General features: G+C 38.7%; 1 protein-coding gene across 1 annotated transcript in view; it reads left to right on the top strand.

The window, feature by feature from the left end:
- LOC131149253 (uncharacterized) overlaps positions 1-18,023 on the top strand; it is a 144,226-nt gene that overhangs the window by 42,361 nt on the left and 83,842 nt on the right. Inside the window, exons 9-10 of the mRNA XM_058099539.1 lie at positions 16,485-16,609; positions 16,737-16,836. Coding sequence (XP_057955522.1) covers positions 16,485-16,609; positions 16,737-16,836 — 225 coding nt within the window. The remainder of the gene's footprint in view (positions 1-16,484; positions 16,610-16,736; positions 16,837-18,023) is intronic.

Here is an 18,023-nt window from a genome sequence, read left to right on the forward strand (position 1 = left end):
AACTAGCGAGATGTTTTTAGACACCTCATTCCTGAGTCCTAGACCCCAACTTAGGTATCCTAATCCTATCCCAACAAACAAGATTGTCTCTATCACCCTCCCCAATTCCTGACCATAAAGAATCCATCACAATCCTCCCCTAAGTCTCTGCAAGCTTGAATTTTGCAAAGGGAAAGAAAATATATAGGTATAGTAGAAAGAGCAGCATTAACAAGAGTGATGCAACCTCCTAATGATAAGTAAGCTTTTCCCACCCCTGCAGTCTACTACCCATTCTCCATTATAGGGTCTTAAAATGAGGTATAGGCATGGTGCAACTTGCTAGTTTAGCCAAGCCTTCTAACTGTTTCAAACCTAAGTTGTTACCCGCTGCCCTGCTTTTTGACATGTTAATTTTAAGTTAAGAAATATTCACGAAGATTTTCAGTAAGTCTTGCATAATTTCAGGACACTATCCTCAAGAAAAAGAAGGGTATCATGGCAAATTGGAGTTGGGGCACTATGATCTCCTCCCTGGTACCTTGAGACCTTGAATGACATTAAGACTTGGGGCATGGTTGATCATCCTACTCAACAAAACCATAACTAAGATAAAGAGAAACAAATGGGGAAAGTGATTCCCCTTGCCTCAAACACCACAAGGCTTGAAACCATTCCCTAGGTTGGCCATTTACAATAATTGACATTGTCACTGTGGAAAGGTATCCTTTTATCTACTTCCTCCAAACCCCACCAAGACCCTTCATAGCCAACACATGATCCAAGAAACTTCAACTAACCATATGGTAGGCTTTTTCAAAATCTAATTTGAGTACAACTCCACCCCCTCCCCTTCTCACATCCTCCACCACTTCATTACCAACAAGGCAGCATCTAAAATCGTTTTATCCTTAATAAAGGCACATTGTTCTAGAGTAATTGTTCTCCCTAATGCCTCCCAAAGCCTCTTAGATAATACCTTGGTAAGAATTTTGTAGAGACTAGTAACTTATTGGTCGTAAGTCTCTCTCTCTTTGAGTACTCCTTTGGGACAAAAGCTATAAAATGGAGTTCACTAAGGGTATAATGTATTTTAGTTGGTTCAGTTATTGAAAAAACTAACCACTGAACCTAGTCCCTCGGTTTACAAATATTATAAACGAAAACCAAACGGTAAACTGTTGGTTTACACAAAAACGAAACCCCCGATTTTCTGGTTTGGTTTGGTTATATTAAATTTATTAAAATTTAAAACTAAAAAATAAATATATTAATCATCCATTGCCTATCTGGGTTGGAGACTTAAGCCCACAACTGGAAGCTTCATCTTGGTTTTGTTGGGCTTTGGAATTAATTCTTAAGCCCACCATGTGAACTTGCGGAGAAGGGAGGATACAACTGCTATTTGTAGGAAGGGAAATAAAGATTTCCCTTCCCATGCCCAATCATTGTAGGACTAACATTGAGGGGCGTGGGCATGGGCAAGCATGGTTTTCCTTTTGTTGAGGCCAAGGATGAAATTCCCTTTTTGGTTGGTTGTCCGACATTGAAAATTTGGATGGTAGGGGAGTCTCAAATCTAGTATAAAAGGTGCAGTCCCTTTCAAAAGGCCTTTCCAGCCTATTAACAAGGTTTTTGATTGATGGGACTCCTATTTAATCCTTCAATCATCAACCCATTTGTACACCCTGTGAAATTTAACCTCTTAAGAAATTCCACACCTCGCTTCCCACATATATTTTCAACTTCTTGATCAGATTCTTTCTCCTCCTCCCATTGGCCACCTTATGGAATATTTTGGTATTGCAATCCCATTCTTTCACCCAGTTCTTCCTAGAGCTAAATTTCAAGCTTATACTTTCCATAAATAGGATAACCTCTAAGTCACTACAAAGTTTTGCCTCTAGCCCTATTGTCTTCACTAGCCAAGCCACTCTCCTCTGACCTATTCAACCAATTAATCTTATTTATAATCAATTTTTTTTTTCTTTCAAAGTAGTAAACACTTCCTTATTCTAGATTTTCAATGTACTTTTCATATACATCGACTTTCTCATAAATCTAAAACCTACCTACCTTTGAACATTGCTCTCTCCACCAAGACTTAATGTACTCCTTAAAAAAAGGGTGTAGGGCCCCAGCAAATACGGTCCAAAAGAACTGGGTGATTCGAACTAGAGCAACATTTGGGAAGGTATCTTCCCATTCATTGCTAAACATAAAATGGTCAATATCCTATCTCCTGGAGCTACCCAGGTAAAGTGGCTATTAAATCTTTAAGCTCGCTTAGTCTCTAGTCGAAACCCTCCCTTCTCCCTTTCTTCCCCATTTTCTTCTTTGTCATACGTAAACCTATTCTCTCGATCGATCATATCTCATCCATCATTCCTTCATGTCCATCGATTTATTGCAATTTCTGAACTCTAGCTTCCCCACAATGTCGTAATGAGTTTTTGCTTGATTATAGAACGAAAATTTTGGGTTTTCCTGAGCTCCTAAATCGATTCGACAAGGCAAAGAAAAGCTAAGATTCACTTGAAGAGACCTCTCCTTTGCAGTAGCGAGCATGGTGAGCAATGAGCATCTCTGAGCATCCGCTTCCCAAATCTTCTGGCATGAAACCATTATACTATGTTGGCTGATACTTAAACCGAATTGAGGCCCCAACGCATCCTTAGTTTTCGAACCTACCCCTATCAGATAGTCGAAGGTGCGACACATCTACGTTTTTCGAACCATATCCCCATCAGATAGAATTATCAATCACTTGTGGCAAGTTATCCTTGGCTTTAGGCTTTGTTCGACTCCACCAGTGACAGTGAGTGTTCGATCGACTTATTCATTGATTGCGACTACTCTTGTGACTTCACTAATGTCAAGTGTCCTCATTTTTGATAGAGACTGCTTCAATTTTCTCGACATGCACATGTAGGTTATCACGAGTCTTTCACTCTTTCCTCCTTACATACCACTTCAGGAGGCTTTCTTCCCTACGGATCAAAAGGCTTTCGGAAGGCTTTCTTCACTATGAAAAATTGTAACAATTAGTCATTGCAGAGCCTTTCCGGAATGCTCTTGAATACTTGCACTTCACTAGAGATTTGAGAATTTCTAGTAGGCTAGGTCTTTGTAACTACTAGAAGATGTTAAGATTTGGGGTTGGGATGGTGTTATTACTACAGGGAAGAGATGCGTTTGCTTGACCCTATTGATTGATTACCCTGTTGATGGTCTTTTACTAGTTATGGCTTTGAGCTCAAATTTTGACGGTTGTTTCCATTTGTTGCTTGACTATTTGATTTTTGGTCGTGTTCTCTCAGCTATTAGTACATGATTTCTTTTGTTGTATATCCTACATGGTTATTGGGGAAGGGCTGAGATTAGTAGACATGCTGTTGTGAAGATTGAAAGGAAAATTTTTAATGCTAATCATTTGGATTGTACAACGTTCAGGTTGTCTGAATTTGCAGGGAGATTCTTCTATTTTATCTTATTGAAAAAGGAGGAGTTCTTATGGATCTTGAGATCCTTTGGGATGATCTGCTTGGGTCCTCTAGGGCATTGGAGTAATGGTCTTTTTAGAAGAGGAGGAGGTAGGATTCGTATAGAGTTGAGAAACAATGAGAGGGGTAGGTTTATTTGTATTGAGAAGCAATCTTTTGGGGGCCAAAAGCAAGCACTCCATGCCCCACAAAGGAATCAAAATGAAGGATGATTGAAGTTTCTAGAAGCCTTGATGAAGTTGGCTATTGATCTTGAAGGATACCGCATCAAGAGTTGTGCAGATTATGGCTCTACAAACATCATTCATCGTGAATAGAAGTTGGAGAAACAAAATGCTTTTCAAAGGCTCTCGGATAACCACTCATTCTCGGAAGTTGTTAAAGAGCTTCTGATAAAGGATAGGAGAACTTCTAGGTAGTTTGGAGGTAATAGTAGTGGGGATCGTAGACTTGGGCCTGTACATAATGGGGTGAGAAGGGCAGTTAACATATGGGTTGTAAATTGTAAAAATACTGTGGTAATGGATCTGATTCAGGAGGATGATCAGAGACCTTTGGCCTCTGAGGAAAGGAGAATCAATGATTCGGGTATCTCTAGTGGCAAGATGGTTAAGCTTGGCGACTTGGAGTTGGGGGAGAAGTCTAAGGGAGGTTTGGCAAAGCTCACAAGGAAAATTGAATGGAGATGTTTCTAGGTCACAATGTTTGGGAGACTTGAAGCTAATGGAGGAGAATCTGAGGAATGCTGTGTAGGATACGGACCCATGACTATCTCTCAACTTAGCTCGTGGGGAATCAGGAATGGAGTTCAAGATTCCTGAGAGTAGAGGAGGCGTAGTTCTAACACCGTACTCAGGAGGAGGGAAATTCAAAGTAGTCAAAGGGGATGATGGGTAGAGAAATGAAGATAATTTGACTTGTGGAGGTGAAAAGAGTTTGATATAGAAGATGACTCGAGCTTTTTTTGTGATTCTGAGAAGGAATTTTTGGTGGATCAATTGAGAGCTGATTTAGATTTGTACAAAGAGGACGCCTTGACACAACTTGTAGAGGAAAGTCCCGAAGGCAAGGGAGTGGAAGCCTTGGGGTAGTGTGATGACCTCACACAAAGTATATAGTTGGTTAGGGAAGAGTGTGTTCAATTGTTCACTAAAACTGTGCAAGGGGATACAATTGACATTAAATGCAATTAAAGCAGATGAAAGAATTGATTGATAAGGGGTCTTTGTTCCCTATCCTTGACCCTAACTTCGACATAGTGCACTTTGCTGATATTCCTTAAGGTAAGGTGGGGGGGGGGGGGGGGGGGGGGGGAGTATTGATGTAGAGGCAGCTATTCCTATGGTCAGTCTAAATTTTTCTGAATCTAGAAAAAGCGTTCTTCCCCTTCCAGTTCAATCTATTTTTTCTTCTAATACTTTATGCCACAAGGAGGGTTCATCTGGGTAGTGCTTCTAGTATTGGCCCGGGAAGGGGGGGGGGTGGTGACATAGACATTCCAGATGCAAATAAGCTCCTTGAGGATGTGGGTTTGAAATTTTTTAGTCCAGTAGGGGTTGAGTTGAAATTGCTAGTGAGCCCTAGAACTTATAAGTGGAAAAAAATGAAGGTTCATAAGGAACTTATGAATTTGGTTTCCTTTAGGGGGAGGGAAATGGATGAAATTATGAAAATTGTCAGTTGGAATGTTAGAGGCCTAGGAGACCTTAGAAAGAGGAGGTTCATTAAAGAGGTCGTTCTTTGATATTCTCGTGATATTGTTTTGATTTAGGAGACTAAACTTGAGAATGTTGATTGGGGGGGGTTGTTAGAGGGATTTAGGAAGGATGCAATAAGGATTAGGTCCTTGTACCTTCTCGAGGGTCAACAGGTGGTACTTTGGTGTTGTGGGACTCTCATTCTATTGTTGAAGTGGATATTCTAGTAGGCTTTTTCTCTTTTTCGGTCTTGATAGAAGGGAAAGGCAAGGCCAATGGTGGGTATTGTGGGTGTATGGTCTTTCTAGACCAACCCTTAGGAGCTCTTTTTGGGAGGAGCTTTGTTATTTGTTTGGATTTTGTGCTCCTAATTGGATTGTGTGAGGTGATTTTAATGCCTTGAGGTTCCCTTAAGAGAAGAAAGGGGGTGATAGAGTTACTACTATTATGCTAACTTTTGACTTTTTTATTAAGGAGTGCGGATTGAGAGATCTTCCCCTTGATAATGCTAATTTTACTTGGTCGGCGGGACGTGCTAGAGCATTGGCAAGTAGGCTTCATAGATTCCTTTTTTGTACGGAGTGGAAGGAGGAGTTCCTTAATATTTTGTCAATCTATTTTACCTAGACCCACTTTTGACCACTTTCCCATCATGTTGGAATCAAGGAAAGGTTGTTTGGCGTTCTACTCCTTTCAATGTTTAAAAACATGTGGCTTGATCATGATTCCTTTCAACCCTTATTCAGGAACTCTTGGAATGAGGATGTGGAGAGGGGGTCGGAAGGTTTTAGATCCATAAAAACAGTGAAGGGGTTAAAATTGAAGTTGAAAGAGTGGGATGGGGTGGAGTTTGAAAATTTAAGGTTTAGAAAGGTTAGTATTTTAGGAAAGTTGGTTTAGTTAGATAGGAAGGAAGAGCATAGTGTTCTCTTGAGAGAGGAAGAGATGAGAAGTGTATCTTTAAAGAATGAATTGGAGGGGCTGATTTTCAAGGAAATGAGGATTTGGTGGTAGAAGATGAAGTTTAAATGGATCAAAGACGGCGATTGTAATTTTAAATTTTTTCATAGGATAGTTGATGGGAAAATGAAGAAGAATTTGATTAGGGAGTCGGAGGTGGATAAGGGGTCATTATCTTCGATCAGAGTCAAGTTGCTTATGAAATCATTGAGTTTTATTCCAATTTGTACTCCAAGGAGGATGATAGTAGACCATGGTTGAAGGATTACATTGGGACCTGTTGTCTAGTAAGGAGGTGGTTTGGTTGGAGAGATCTTTTGAGGAAGAGGAAGTGAGGGCCACGTTTTTGACGGAGAGGGATAAAGTTCTATGACTTGGCAGTATTAATATGGCTTTCTTCCAATATTGTTAGGAGGTGGTTCAGGTTGATTTGCTTAAGGTTTTTAATGAATTTTGCAGGAATGGGATTTTAAGCAAGAGTATCAATTCCACTTTCATAACTTTAGTGCCGAAGAAGGATAAATCCATCAAGATATCAAACTAGAGACCTATTAGCTTAGTTTCTAGTGCTTATAAAATCATCACTAATTTTTAGCTAATAGGTTGAGTGCGGTGCTTGATAGGACTATCTCCAAGGCTCAGAGTGCATTTGTCGGGGAAGGGGAGGGGGGAATAGGTAAATTGTGGATGTCATTTTGGTTTCCAATGAGTTTGTTGACGATATTTAGAGAGGGAAGAAGAAGGGAATCATCTTTAAGTTGGATTTTGAGAAAGCTTATGATAGAGTAAATTGGAAGTTCCTGGTTAAGATTTTTGTGTGGAAGGGGTTTGGTGAGATATGGCAGTGTTGGATTAGAGGCGTTTGTATAATGTGAGCTACTCAGGTTTTGTGAATGGCTAGTCTAGATCTTGGTTTAAGGCTACGAGAGGGACTAGACAAGGTGACCCTCCTTCCTGATTTTTTGTTTCTTTTAGTGGCTAAAATTTTGAGTAGGATGGTGGATAGGGCAGTGGTTAAGAGGATTAGTGAAAGGTCTAGAGGTGGGGAGAGAGGGGGTCAAGGTGTCGCACCTTCAATTTGCCAATTACTATCTTCTTTTTAGAGGATCATAGACCCTCCTTTATGAATATTTTGAGTCTCCTTCACATTTTGATGGTTGCTGGACTTAAGATTAATATGCAGAAGAGTGGTATTGCAGCTATCAATTTGCCTGTCGAGAGTGTTAGGGAGTTATCTGCAGAGTTGGGGCTGCTGTCCTGTCTTGGGGTTCCTTTGGGTGGGTAATCCTAGATCTGTTGGGATCATGCTGTGGAAAGGGTTTCTAAGAGACTAGATGGGAGGAAAGGTTCTCTTTTTTCTCTTGGTGGTAGAATAATGCCTATCCTGGCTTGTCTTTCTAGTAACACTTCATATTTTCTTTGAATTTTCAAGATTCTGGTGGGGTCGCTAGTAAGATTGAGAAGATAATGAGACTTCTTGTGGTCGGGGGTAGAGGGTTTTGAGGATCATTTAGTTAGTTGGGGAGTGGTGGGTAGGTCTAAATGGGAGGGTGGTTTGGGTATTGAAAATTTGAAATACAACACTTTTGGCTAAATGTTTGGTGGTTTCTGCTAAAGAATTCTTCGCTGTGGCATTTAGTTGTTAAAAGTATGGATTAAACGAGAATGGGTGGGATACTAATTTGAGACTTAGATGTTCTTCGGAGAGTCTGTGGAAAGCTATCTCTCAAAGTTATCCCCTCTTCATTCCTCATAATAAAATCCTGGTGAGTAGAGGTAGTAATATCTGTTTTTGGAAAGATCCTTGGTTGGGAAATTCAGTTTTGTCCGCCTCTTTTCCTTGTATTTTTTGCTTGAGTTCAGGACAGGATGATTCCATTTCTTCTTTTGTTGTTGACCTAGGTGGTCTGTTGCCTTCTTGGGATTTCCACTTTTGCAGGTCGTTAAACGATAGGGAGATGGTAGAGTTATCCTCTTGCTAGTCTTGTTCAATAACTGTCGTTTTTCTTTAGAGGAGGATAGTTGGTCTTGGTCTTTGGATCCTTCAAGTGTTTACTCTTGCAAATCTTTTTGTGATTTTCTGAATAGGTCTAATTTACCTTTTCCTCTCTATAGATCCATTTGGAAGGCCATAGTCCCCTTTAAAATCAAGGCTTTTATCTGGTTGGTTGTCCTTGATAGAATTAATACCAGTAACTTGCTGCAGGTTTTGAGGCATTTGAAGGCTATATCTCCAGACATCTATGTTCTTTGTTTTAGTTGTTCAGAATCTGCATCACATTTTTTTCATTTATTGTGATTATGCTTGGAGGGTATGGAATAAGCTATTTGGTATTTTAGGCTGGCGAATGTTGGGTGTTCAGGGACAGTGGAGGACTTTCTGGCTGTTTCTTTTGCTGGTTTTGGGAGGAAAAAGGAAAGGGCACTGCTCTGGAAATGTGCTTTTCTTGCAGTCTTTTGGGGGCTGTGGATGGAGAGTAATGTGCGTATGTTTCTAGGGAAGAAGTCATCTCATTTTCTAATTTGGTAAAAGGTACATTATTTGACTTCTCTTTGATGTGGGGGCAGGGGAATTTTAAGGGGGTGAGCTTTGCTGATATTCAGCACAATTGGTGTTATGTGCTGGAGTGTTAGTTGGTGTTGGTTTTTCTCTTGTTTTTAGTTTTCAGGTTGTTTCTTTGTGTTTTTCATCTGGATTTTCCAGACCACCACATTAAGGAGATTTATTCTCTTGGTTGTATATTCTTATTCTAATGATATTCTTCTTTTCCTATCAATCAAAAAAGAAAAAATCTTTAAGCCTGCATTCTTGGATGATGGAAAAAAAATTCTCATGCTATTGGTCACCCTTGAGCCCCTCAACCTCCACTTTGTAAGCCGTATGGTTTTGAAATCTCCACTCACCACCCAATGCAGACTGCAAAGGCCAGAATGACAAGCCAACTCCACTACTACAAGTAAGGGGGTAGGAAACAATAAATCCTACTCCCTACATCTCTCTTTGTTCTGTTTTGTACAATCCTAAGTCCCCCTTCAATCTCATGTTTGTTAGTACGATTACAAAATCCCTATATTGTTTTGTAACCTTCTTTCCTCACTTTATTGTTATTAAGACCTGAAGTCGAGGAAGATGATTGGAATAAGGAGTGAGGTTGGTGGACTTTATTGCTTTTGAGTTGCTCTATCCTCTTATTGCCTGCAGTGCCACTACTAGACCACTTCAATTCCATTGTCACTTTGGTCGTCCTTTAATGGACAAGTTAAAACAGCTAGTTCCTACTTTAAGTTTTGTGTCTAGTCTTGAGTGTGCCTCCCCGAGTCAATAAATGGGTAGTTAGCCCCTTCATGTTAGTCCATTTTCGATGTTTGAGGTCCTAGTTGTGTCACATCAAAGTCAAAGTTCCAATATTTTGTTACTAGTAAAGCTCGCACATTGTTGGCCCACAACCTAAGAGCTTAAGCTTTTAGGTGAAGTGGTATTCCAACTTGGTGTCAGAACTGGTTATCAGGAGGTCTTGGGTTCTAGTCTCATTGCCTGCGTTTACTGTGTGGTGTTTAAAAAAATTATTATATTCCCTGTGATGGGTTTTATTTATCATGTGTTTACCTCTCCACGTAAAGCTTGATATATATTGTTGGCCCACAACCTAAGAGCTTAAGCTTTTAGGTAAAATGGTAATCTAACAGTTACATTGGCCAATGGCTGCTTTAAGATGACTTGGCTGTATTTAATGAAGGATCGTTCTTAGGAGTTCAATATTTTTTGTGCCTTCTGTTCTCATTATAAGGACTTAGTTTGATGTGCTGGTCAAGATACTTTGTAGTGATAATTTTAAGGAGTACTTTGGTACCCAATTCACTACCTATATGACTAACTTTGGGGTCATCCATCAAACATCTTGTGCCTGAAATCCACAACAACATTGAGTTGTAGAGTGGAAAATTATACATATTCTTGAAGTCTCTTGTACCCTATTATATCAAATAAATGTCCCCAAAGTTTTTTGGAGTGATGTCATGCTCGCTGCTTGTTCTCTCGTCAATAAAATGTGATCTTTTGTCCTTGGTGGTAAAATCTCTTACTTAGTTATCTTCTAAAAGGCTCCTTTGTTCTCACTTCTTCCTTGTATGTTTGGTGGTGTGTCCTTTGTGCATTAGTTAAATCTAGGACTTGGTAAGTTGGATCCTTGTGCTATCAAATGTATTTTTGTGGGCTATTCTTGTACTCCAAAGGGATGTTGATGTTATAGCCCTACTTTACATCGATATTGTCTCCATTGATGTCACCTTCTTTGAGTCTACACCACACTATTTTGAATTCCTGAGTTTTGTTGACCTTTATGAGTCCCTTCCTTTGCCTAGCCTTCTCGATCATAACCTATTATCTTTTCTCTATCCTCTTGCATCTTCCTCAAACTTGAGTCCTTCTCATCACTTCGGTCATCCTAATTTGCTGGCATACACATGGCGACTCAAGGGAGTGGAGCCTTCTCCAGCTTCTACTTATATGCCTCTTGTTCCCTCACTAGATGATCCTATTCCCAAGACGTTGATCTTCCTATTACTGTTTGGAAAGATAAACACACTTGTACCCAACATTCAATCTCTAATTTTGTTTGTTACCATTTCTTGTCGCCCTCAAATTACTGTTTATTAGTACTCTATGTGATGCCCCGATTTTCATACCATTTTTTTTAATATATTCAATAATACTCAAACTTTGGCCACGTCAGAATCTCTGATACCGTTTAAACATAAACTAGCCCGAAGTGGGTGCTGGATAAACAACCATACAAACATCCCTAACAGCGGAAGTCAATAATTATACAAGTCATCCAGAATACAAATAACCAGAGTACTGAACATCTATACAGATATACATATCTAACACATTCCCAAAATCTATCAAATCTCTAGGGGAATCCTCCATCCCTAGCTCAAAAGACACACCTTGTCTAATCAGGATATCAACTCCCCTCTATCTCGGAGCTTTACCTCCAGGCCGATCACGGTTCCCTGAAATATTTAAATGATTGGGTGAGACACATCTCAGTAAGACAGAATAAATTATTTACAGTGTGTGGCAGTATGAGTTTCATTATATCATAATATACATATACATTTCAGTGATAATATCTTCTGAGAAAAATATACCAATTCTACATTCATAATCATATAGATATAAAACACAAGTTTTTATAAGCTTTATGCCCTTTCTCAAATCCATTCACATGCAACCCATATTTATCAGCAAAGGTTCCCGAGGATAAGGGAGATTACACGCCTATACATGTAGCTCCCCTCTGCTCTGATATCGTTTGTAACCCTACCTGAATAATTCAGGTACGACTACAACTGATACTTATCAAGGCACTCACCTACTCAGTAAGCCCTCAAGCGGAGAGTTTTACTTCGCCCTAATTATTTATATTATTAAACCCACGCTCTTTCATTTTTCACTTCCATTTTTTTTTATTTCCATTTTTCCATTTTCATTCTCATTTCCAATTCACATCTAGCTCATGAGTGTCCTCAGTAACCATTACATGCACGTCTATAACTCATGGCTGCCCTGAGAATATTCTCCACGCTAGGCTTCACCCCATGGTCGAGGTTGTGCTACTCTGAAGATATTCTCCACGCCATGCTTCCCCCCTTGGTCGAGGTTGGGTGGCCCGAAGGTTAGATCTAACTGCGATTGGCCTACCCAGTTAGGTCAAAATAGGAAATCCATCTATGCGTCTGTAGTACGATTGGCCTGCTATAACCTTGGTCCAGACCTAAGGGGCAAAACTATCCTTCTCAATGGCTCAATCGACTACCCACACCAAACTCATCACGAGACCGTGTGGTTGCACTAACACCTCACTAGCAACGGTACCGTGCTCAATATCAACCATCGTCCATCAGGGTGCTTATTTCCACATTTCATCATTCACATTTCACAATCATAGTTTAGTATTCATATTGCAGCATTCACATTACAATATTAACATATTCATATTCTCATTTCAGTATTCACATTGCAGTATTCTCATTACAATTTTCACATTTCCTGTATTCACATTTCAGTATTCTCATTTCAATTTTCACAATTCAGTATTCCCATCTCAATATTCGCATTTCAAGATTTACATTGCAGAATTCACATTGCAATATTTTCATTTTCAGCATTCACAATTCATCTCATCATATCAATGATATTTTCATCATTTCAATACGCATTTCATCTCATAATAACATATATATATATATATATATATATATATCTCATTTCACGTTATTCAACATTTCTCAGTAAAGCATTTTCATATTCCATATTTTAGCATTTCTTGGAAGATACTCTTCAGTACATATCACTTTTCCATGTTTCTCAAAAACCATTCTCATATCTTTACAGTTCAGTATATAAACATCTCTGGGTTTCTCTTATACTCATTACTGCACAAAACATTTCCATATATGTTTTTATCTATTCTCATCATTCTCCGTGCAAATTACCCAACCCAGTTTCAAACATGTTTCAATATAAGTTATATGCCACACAATTTCGTCTAATATTCATATCATAATATTCGTAGGTAAAATATCATATTTCCCTTTTTACCTATTCATTCAACCAGTAATTACAGAAAATACTGTTATAATTTATTCCCTTTATCTGGCTTACTGAGATCTCGCTAAAATACCCAAATTCCTAAACTCCATGGCGTTTGCTGCTCAAAAGCTTGAAATTCATTTCTCCCTAAATTATTCAACGCAACCTTCAAAATATTAACATTTAGCATTCTGTCGGCCCCAATTACTCCAATTTAACATTAAAACTCTAAAATACCCCACCTACCCTGGTTTTGGAATGGTGCCCCGGAATCCCAAATTGAAAATCTGCTCTGCCTAAGTTGTAGAGACTTCTCCCACGAACCTCTTACTGGTTCCGGATCATCAAACCGAGCTTTAACGAGGCCGAAAACGAAGAGAGAGGGTGAGAGGACTGTAGGGTTTGAGAGAGAGAGAGAGAAGAAAAAACCGTCGACGGTTTTCTATACCTCTCACAAAACCGTCGACCGCTTGGGTTTTAACTCGCCCCTTTTTACTGTTTTACCTGTAACCGACCTGCGGTAACTACAAAACCATCGACGGTTTTCTGCGCCCCTCGCCAAATCGTCGACGGTTTGGTCTTCACCAAACCCAAAAATCCTCCTTTTCCAATTATTTTAATTATTATATTTTTCCAGGTCTCTACACTCTATCTCTCGTTGCTCTTCCCAAATTAATTTTTGAAGCCTTATCCTCTTTTGGGTGGAGGATTGGTTGAGGAGATGCATGTTTATAGGATGATGATACTTGGGAACTGGAACTGAAGAAATCCTTGTATGGTCTAAATTTCTCCGGAGCTTGGTTTGATCGATTCAGTGCTGTGGTACTTAAGTTTAGTCTTTAGCGGTGAGCAATAATCACTCTATATTTTGTCGTTATATTTCTTGTGGTGGGATTTTACTCATTGTGTACGCGGATGATTTTGTGAGTACCCATGATGATGATTGTGCGTGAAGCATTTTCTACGAACTAAATTTCAAACCAAGGATATAGGGCTGTTGAAATACTTCTTGGGTATAGAAGTATCCATATCTCGTACGGGGATGTTCTTGTCATGTAGGAAGTATGTTCTAGGACTTTTGGATGAGATCGGGCTGTTGGGATCCAAAGCTGTTGATAGACCTATGGATCTGGAGAACAAATTAGCGCTCGATGTGACTGATATGTTGGCTGACCAAGAACTTGAGACTTGTGATAAAGTTGAATTATCTCATAGGAAGTATGTTCTAGACCTTTTATATGAGATTGATCTTTTAGGATCCAAACTTGCCGATAAACCTATGGATCCGAACAACAAGTTAGTGCTCGATGTGAGTGATTTGTAGGCTGATCAAGATACCTAAGACTTGTCGAAAAGTTGAATTATCACATAGTCATTCAACCTGTTATATTTTTCTACCAGTTTCTTGATTTGTTGAGAACAAGTCACTCGGGTGCACTCTTTCATATCTTGAGAATACCTTAAGAGTGCACATAGGAGAAGTCTCTTGTATAAAGATCAGGGTCACACTTGTGTTCAAGGATACACACTTGTAGATTGGGCTGGGTCACCTTTCGACAAAAATCCATGATTAGATTTGCATTGTTGTTGCTGGTAACTTGGTATCCTGGAAAAGTAAGGAACAAACTATGGTGATCCGGTCAAAACCTGAGTTAGAGTATTGTTCTATGGCCCACACTATAAGTGACCTTATGTGGCTAAAGAACATATTAGAAGAACTTGGTTTTCCACATTCTCAGCCAATGGAATTGATGTATGATAATCAAGCTACTATCATTTGGTACAATGGGATGAGGTTTGTAAGTCTAAATTGGAGGGAGGGCTGGGTCTTGGAAATTTGTTATCTAAAAACATCACCCTTCTAGCTAAGTGGTAATGGATTTTTCCCTTAGAAGACCACTCCCTTTGGCATAAAGTGGTTAGAAGCAAGTATTGTGTGGGTGAGAAAGGGTGGGATACCAATATTAGTTTGAGATGTTCATCGGAGAGCCCTTGGAGATCTATTTCTCAAATTTATCCCTTGTTCATGCCTCACATTAAATTTGTGGTGGGGATGGGTTCTCAAATTCAATTTTGGAAAGACCCGTGGTTGGGGAATGATATTCTAGCCACATCTTTCGTTTGAGCTTAGGGTAAGATAGTATGATTTCCTTCTTTGTGGTTGATCTTGGAATTTTCTTTTCAAAAGACCTTTTGATGATAGAGCAATGTTGGAACTTTCATCCTTGTTTAACATTATTGAAAAATTGTCAACTTTCTTCAACCAGGGATACTTGGCCTTGGGTTTTGAATCATTGGGGGGTTTACTTTTGTAAATCCTTTTTTGAGTTTTTGACCCATTCTAATTCTTGTTTTCCCCTATATTCTTCTATTTGGAAGGCAAGAGCTCTCCCAAAAATTAAGGCTTTCATATGGCTGATTGTGCTTAATAAAATCAACACTAATAACCTGTTGCCGGCCAGGGGACCTTTGAAGGCCTTATCTCCAAATGCCTGTGTTATGCTATTTGAATTCTGAAACGACACCACATTTATTTTTACATTATGAGTAATGAGTATGCCTAGAGAATATGGAATAATTTATTTGGTGTGATGGGAGAATTTGGGTCTGTTCGGTGTTGGTGGACGAATTGTTGTTGATATCCTTGAGGGGTTTGGTAGAAGGAAGGAGAGGATGACACTATGGAAGTGTGGTATTTTTGCAGTGCTGTGGGGATTATGGTCGGAGCTTAATGCATTTATTTTTTCAAGAAGAAAATTGAATTGGCAGCTGTTTGGGAGAAGATTCATTACCTGGCTTCTTTACAGTGGGTTGGGTTCGGTTGCTTTTAGGAAGTTAGTTTTTCGGATATTCAGCAAGACTGGAGGATTCTTCTTCTCTGAATTTTATGTTTTCTCCAGTTTTCGTTTTACTAGTTTGTTTTTTCTGTATTTTTCCAGTACTTGGACAGGGAAGTCTTTTTCTTCTTTTTGTAAATTCTCCTCTATCAATGTAATCTCTTCTTTTGCTATCCAAAAACAAAAAGCTGCTATCATTTGCCTCCAATCCACTCTCCCATGAGCAGACAAAACACACTGAAGTTAATTATCACTTTGTTTGAGAAGAACTTGTGTAGAAGCTCAACGCAACGACTCATGTGAAGTCTGAATTCCAACTTGATAATTTATTCACTAAAGCCTTGGGAGGTGCTTGGGTTAAGTCCATTTGTAACAAGCTAGGAGCATTTGATATCTTTGCTCCATCTTGAGTGGGAGAGTTAATAGTTACTTAGGGTATTTAGTGTTTCTAGTGTGAGTTATTGTTGTGTTAGTTAGTGTTAGTTAGGGTCATATGGTCATTGTCATGTACTTCGCACATATTATAAATAGATGGGGAGACCTACCATTGTGATTAGGTCTTACAATTTACCCAATTCTTCTTCAGTCAATATGGGGATATTGACACCATTTTGAAGGCGGGGATGTTAGCTTTTTATAGACTTAAACATTGTTTATTTTAAGTATGTATGTATGTATGTGTCAAACACGTGATTGCTTTTTGTTTTGTTTGTTTGTTTGTTTTTTTTTTGTCTTTTTGTCTTTTTATTTTTTTATTTTTTTATGGATAGCAAATTCTTTTAAATTCCCTTGCTTTAAATTTGGATTGTTACACCCCACTGGGATGTTCTTGGTTGTATGCCATGTTGCTTCTTGTGTGCTGTGAATTGAAATTGCAGTGACAGATGTTTCTCATGTACCTTTTTTGCAGCAATTGAGCCAGTTGATATTCCTCGTATTCTATCTCAACAGGGTGGAGAGGCAGTTTACCCATTACCGAGAATTAAAGCATTAGAAGTTCACTCAAAGCTAAATTTGGCAACATTGGTGTTTGCGGTTAAGTGTACCTATTTTAGTCATTCACATCTGACTTTTTAAATAGTGCCCAAATAGCTTTTGTTGTTATATTTTTTTGTTGCTTTTCTAGTGTCCAAAATAGTTAGCCTAGTTTCTTTACGTTCAGAATATGGCTGGTGGAGACAATAGGAGAAATAGGGCTGCATACACTAGGGAAGGAAGGAGACAACTCTTCGCTGTTTTACAAAGTGCTCGGGGATCTTCAGGTGAATGTTGAGCTACATCTGGATATATGTTTAAATTTTTGTTTCATTAAGTTTTTGTGTAAGTAACCTGCATTTGATTCATGACCAAGTTTACTTTTATTCCAATATATTATTTGGAAGATGCCACTGTCTAATCAACTGAACTTGTTAATTTTAATTGCTATTCATGTGGAAAATGCCAAAAAAAATAAATCTGGTTATTGCAAGTGATATTGAGAGATCAACATGGGGGTAACAGTTTTCAAAATAACTTTTGAAAGGCTGTTCTTCTCGGCTGCACAGTGACAGAAAAGAAAGAGAACTTTCTTATTTGAAGAATCCTAATACTGTAAGCCCTTTTATGCCGTTAATTTCAAAATCAACTCCTTTAAAAACAACAAGAGACAAAAGGAAAAGAAAAAGTATAAGCAGATAATTGTATTAAAGAAGGAAAAAAAATAAAATCAAGGAAAGAAAATATCCTCTTGTAACAAAAGTAATGGCAAAAGGAAAAAGAAAATAATTACAAGACAACTCTTATGAAGCGAAGCCATCCAATTCCACTATTCTTGCATTTGATGCATCAGGTTGGAGAGAAGTTCATGATTTTTAAAGGTGCTGCCACTTCCCTTGACTTGTGTTGGAGCAGAGTGGTTTTGTTTTTTGTGTCACTTTGGTGTTTGGCAAATGGCCACTGCCAATTCCCACAAGGCTTCCCTCTCGTTCCCCCACCAAACCCCCTAACTAATAGTGTAAAAATCTTCCAAAGAAGAGGGATAAACCCAATTTTTTCCAGAAGTACCAAACAAATAACGAACTAAAGCAAATGACAATGTAAAAACAAGAGCAAGTCTCCCTACTTATAAAGCTTATAAAGCAAGGGCACAAAGATCAGGTGACATGGCCTTATTAGGTCTTTGCTTATGAAGCAAGTGATTTGTATTGATTTTTTTCTAGGATTTCAATCCAAGCAAAAGCCCTAATGTTTGAAGCCTTGAAGGAACTTAAGCTTTTCAAATAAAACAGAGGGGAAAAAGGATAACCATTATGAAATGGGAAAATAAAGAATTGCTTGAATAATCACCAGAAGAATCTAACTCCGAACTCTTCTATCACTCCCCGAATGGATATTAAAAGAATCATGCTCATTTTTCACAATGGCAAGCTCATTTGTCTTTCTCATTAAGATTCCTCACAAAATGAAACCC

This window comes from Malania oleifera, chromosome 2 (assembly GCF_029873635.1).
Source record: "Malania oleifera isolate guangnan ecotype guangnan chromosome 2, ASM2987363v1, whole genome shotgun sequence".
NCBI lineage: Eukaryota > Viridiplantae > Streptophyta > Magnoliopsida > Santalales > Ximeniaceae > Malania > Malania oleifera.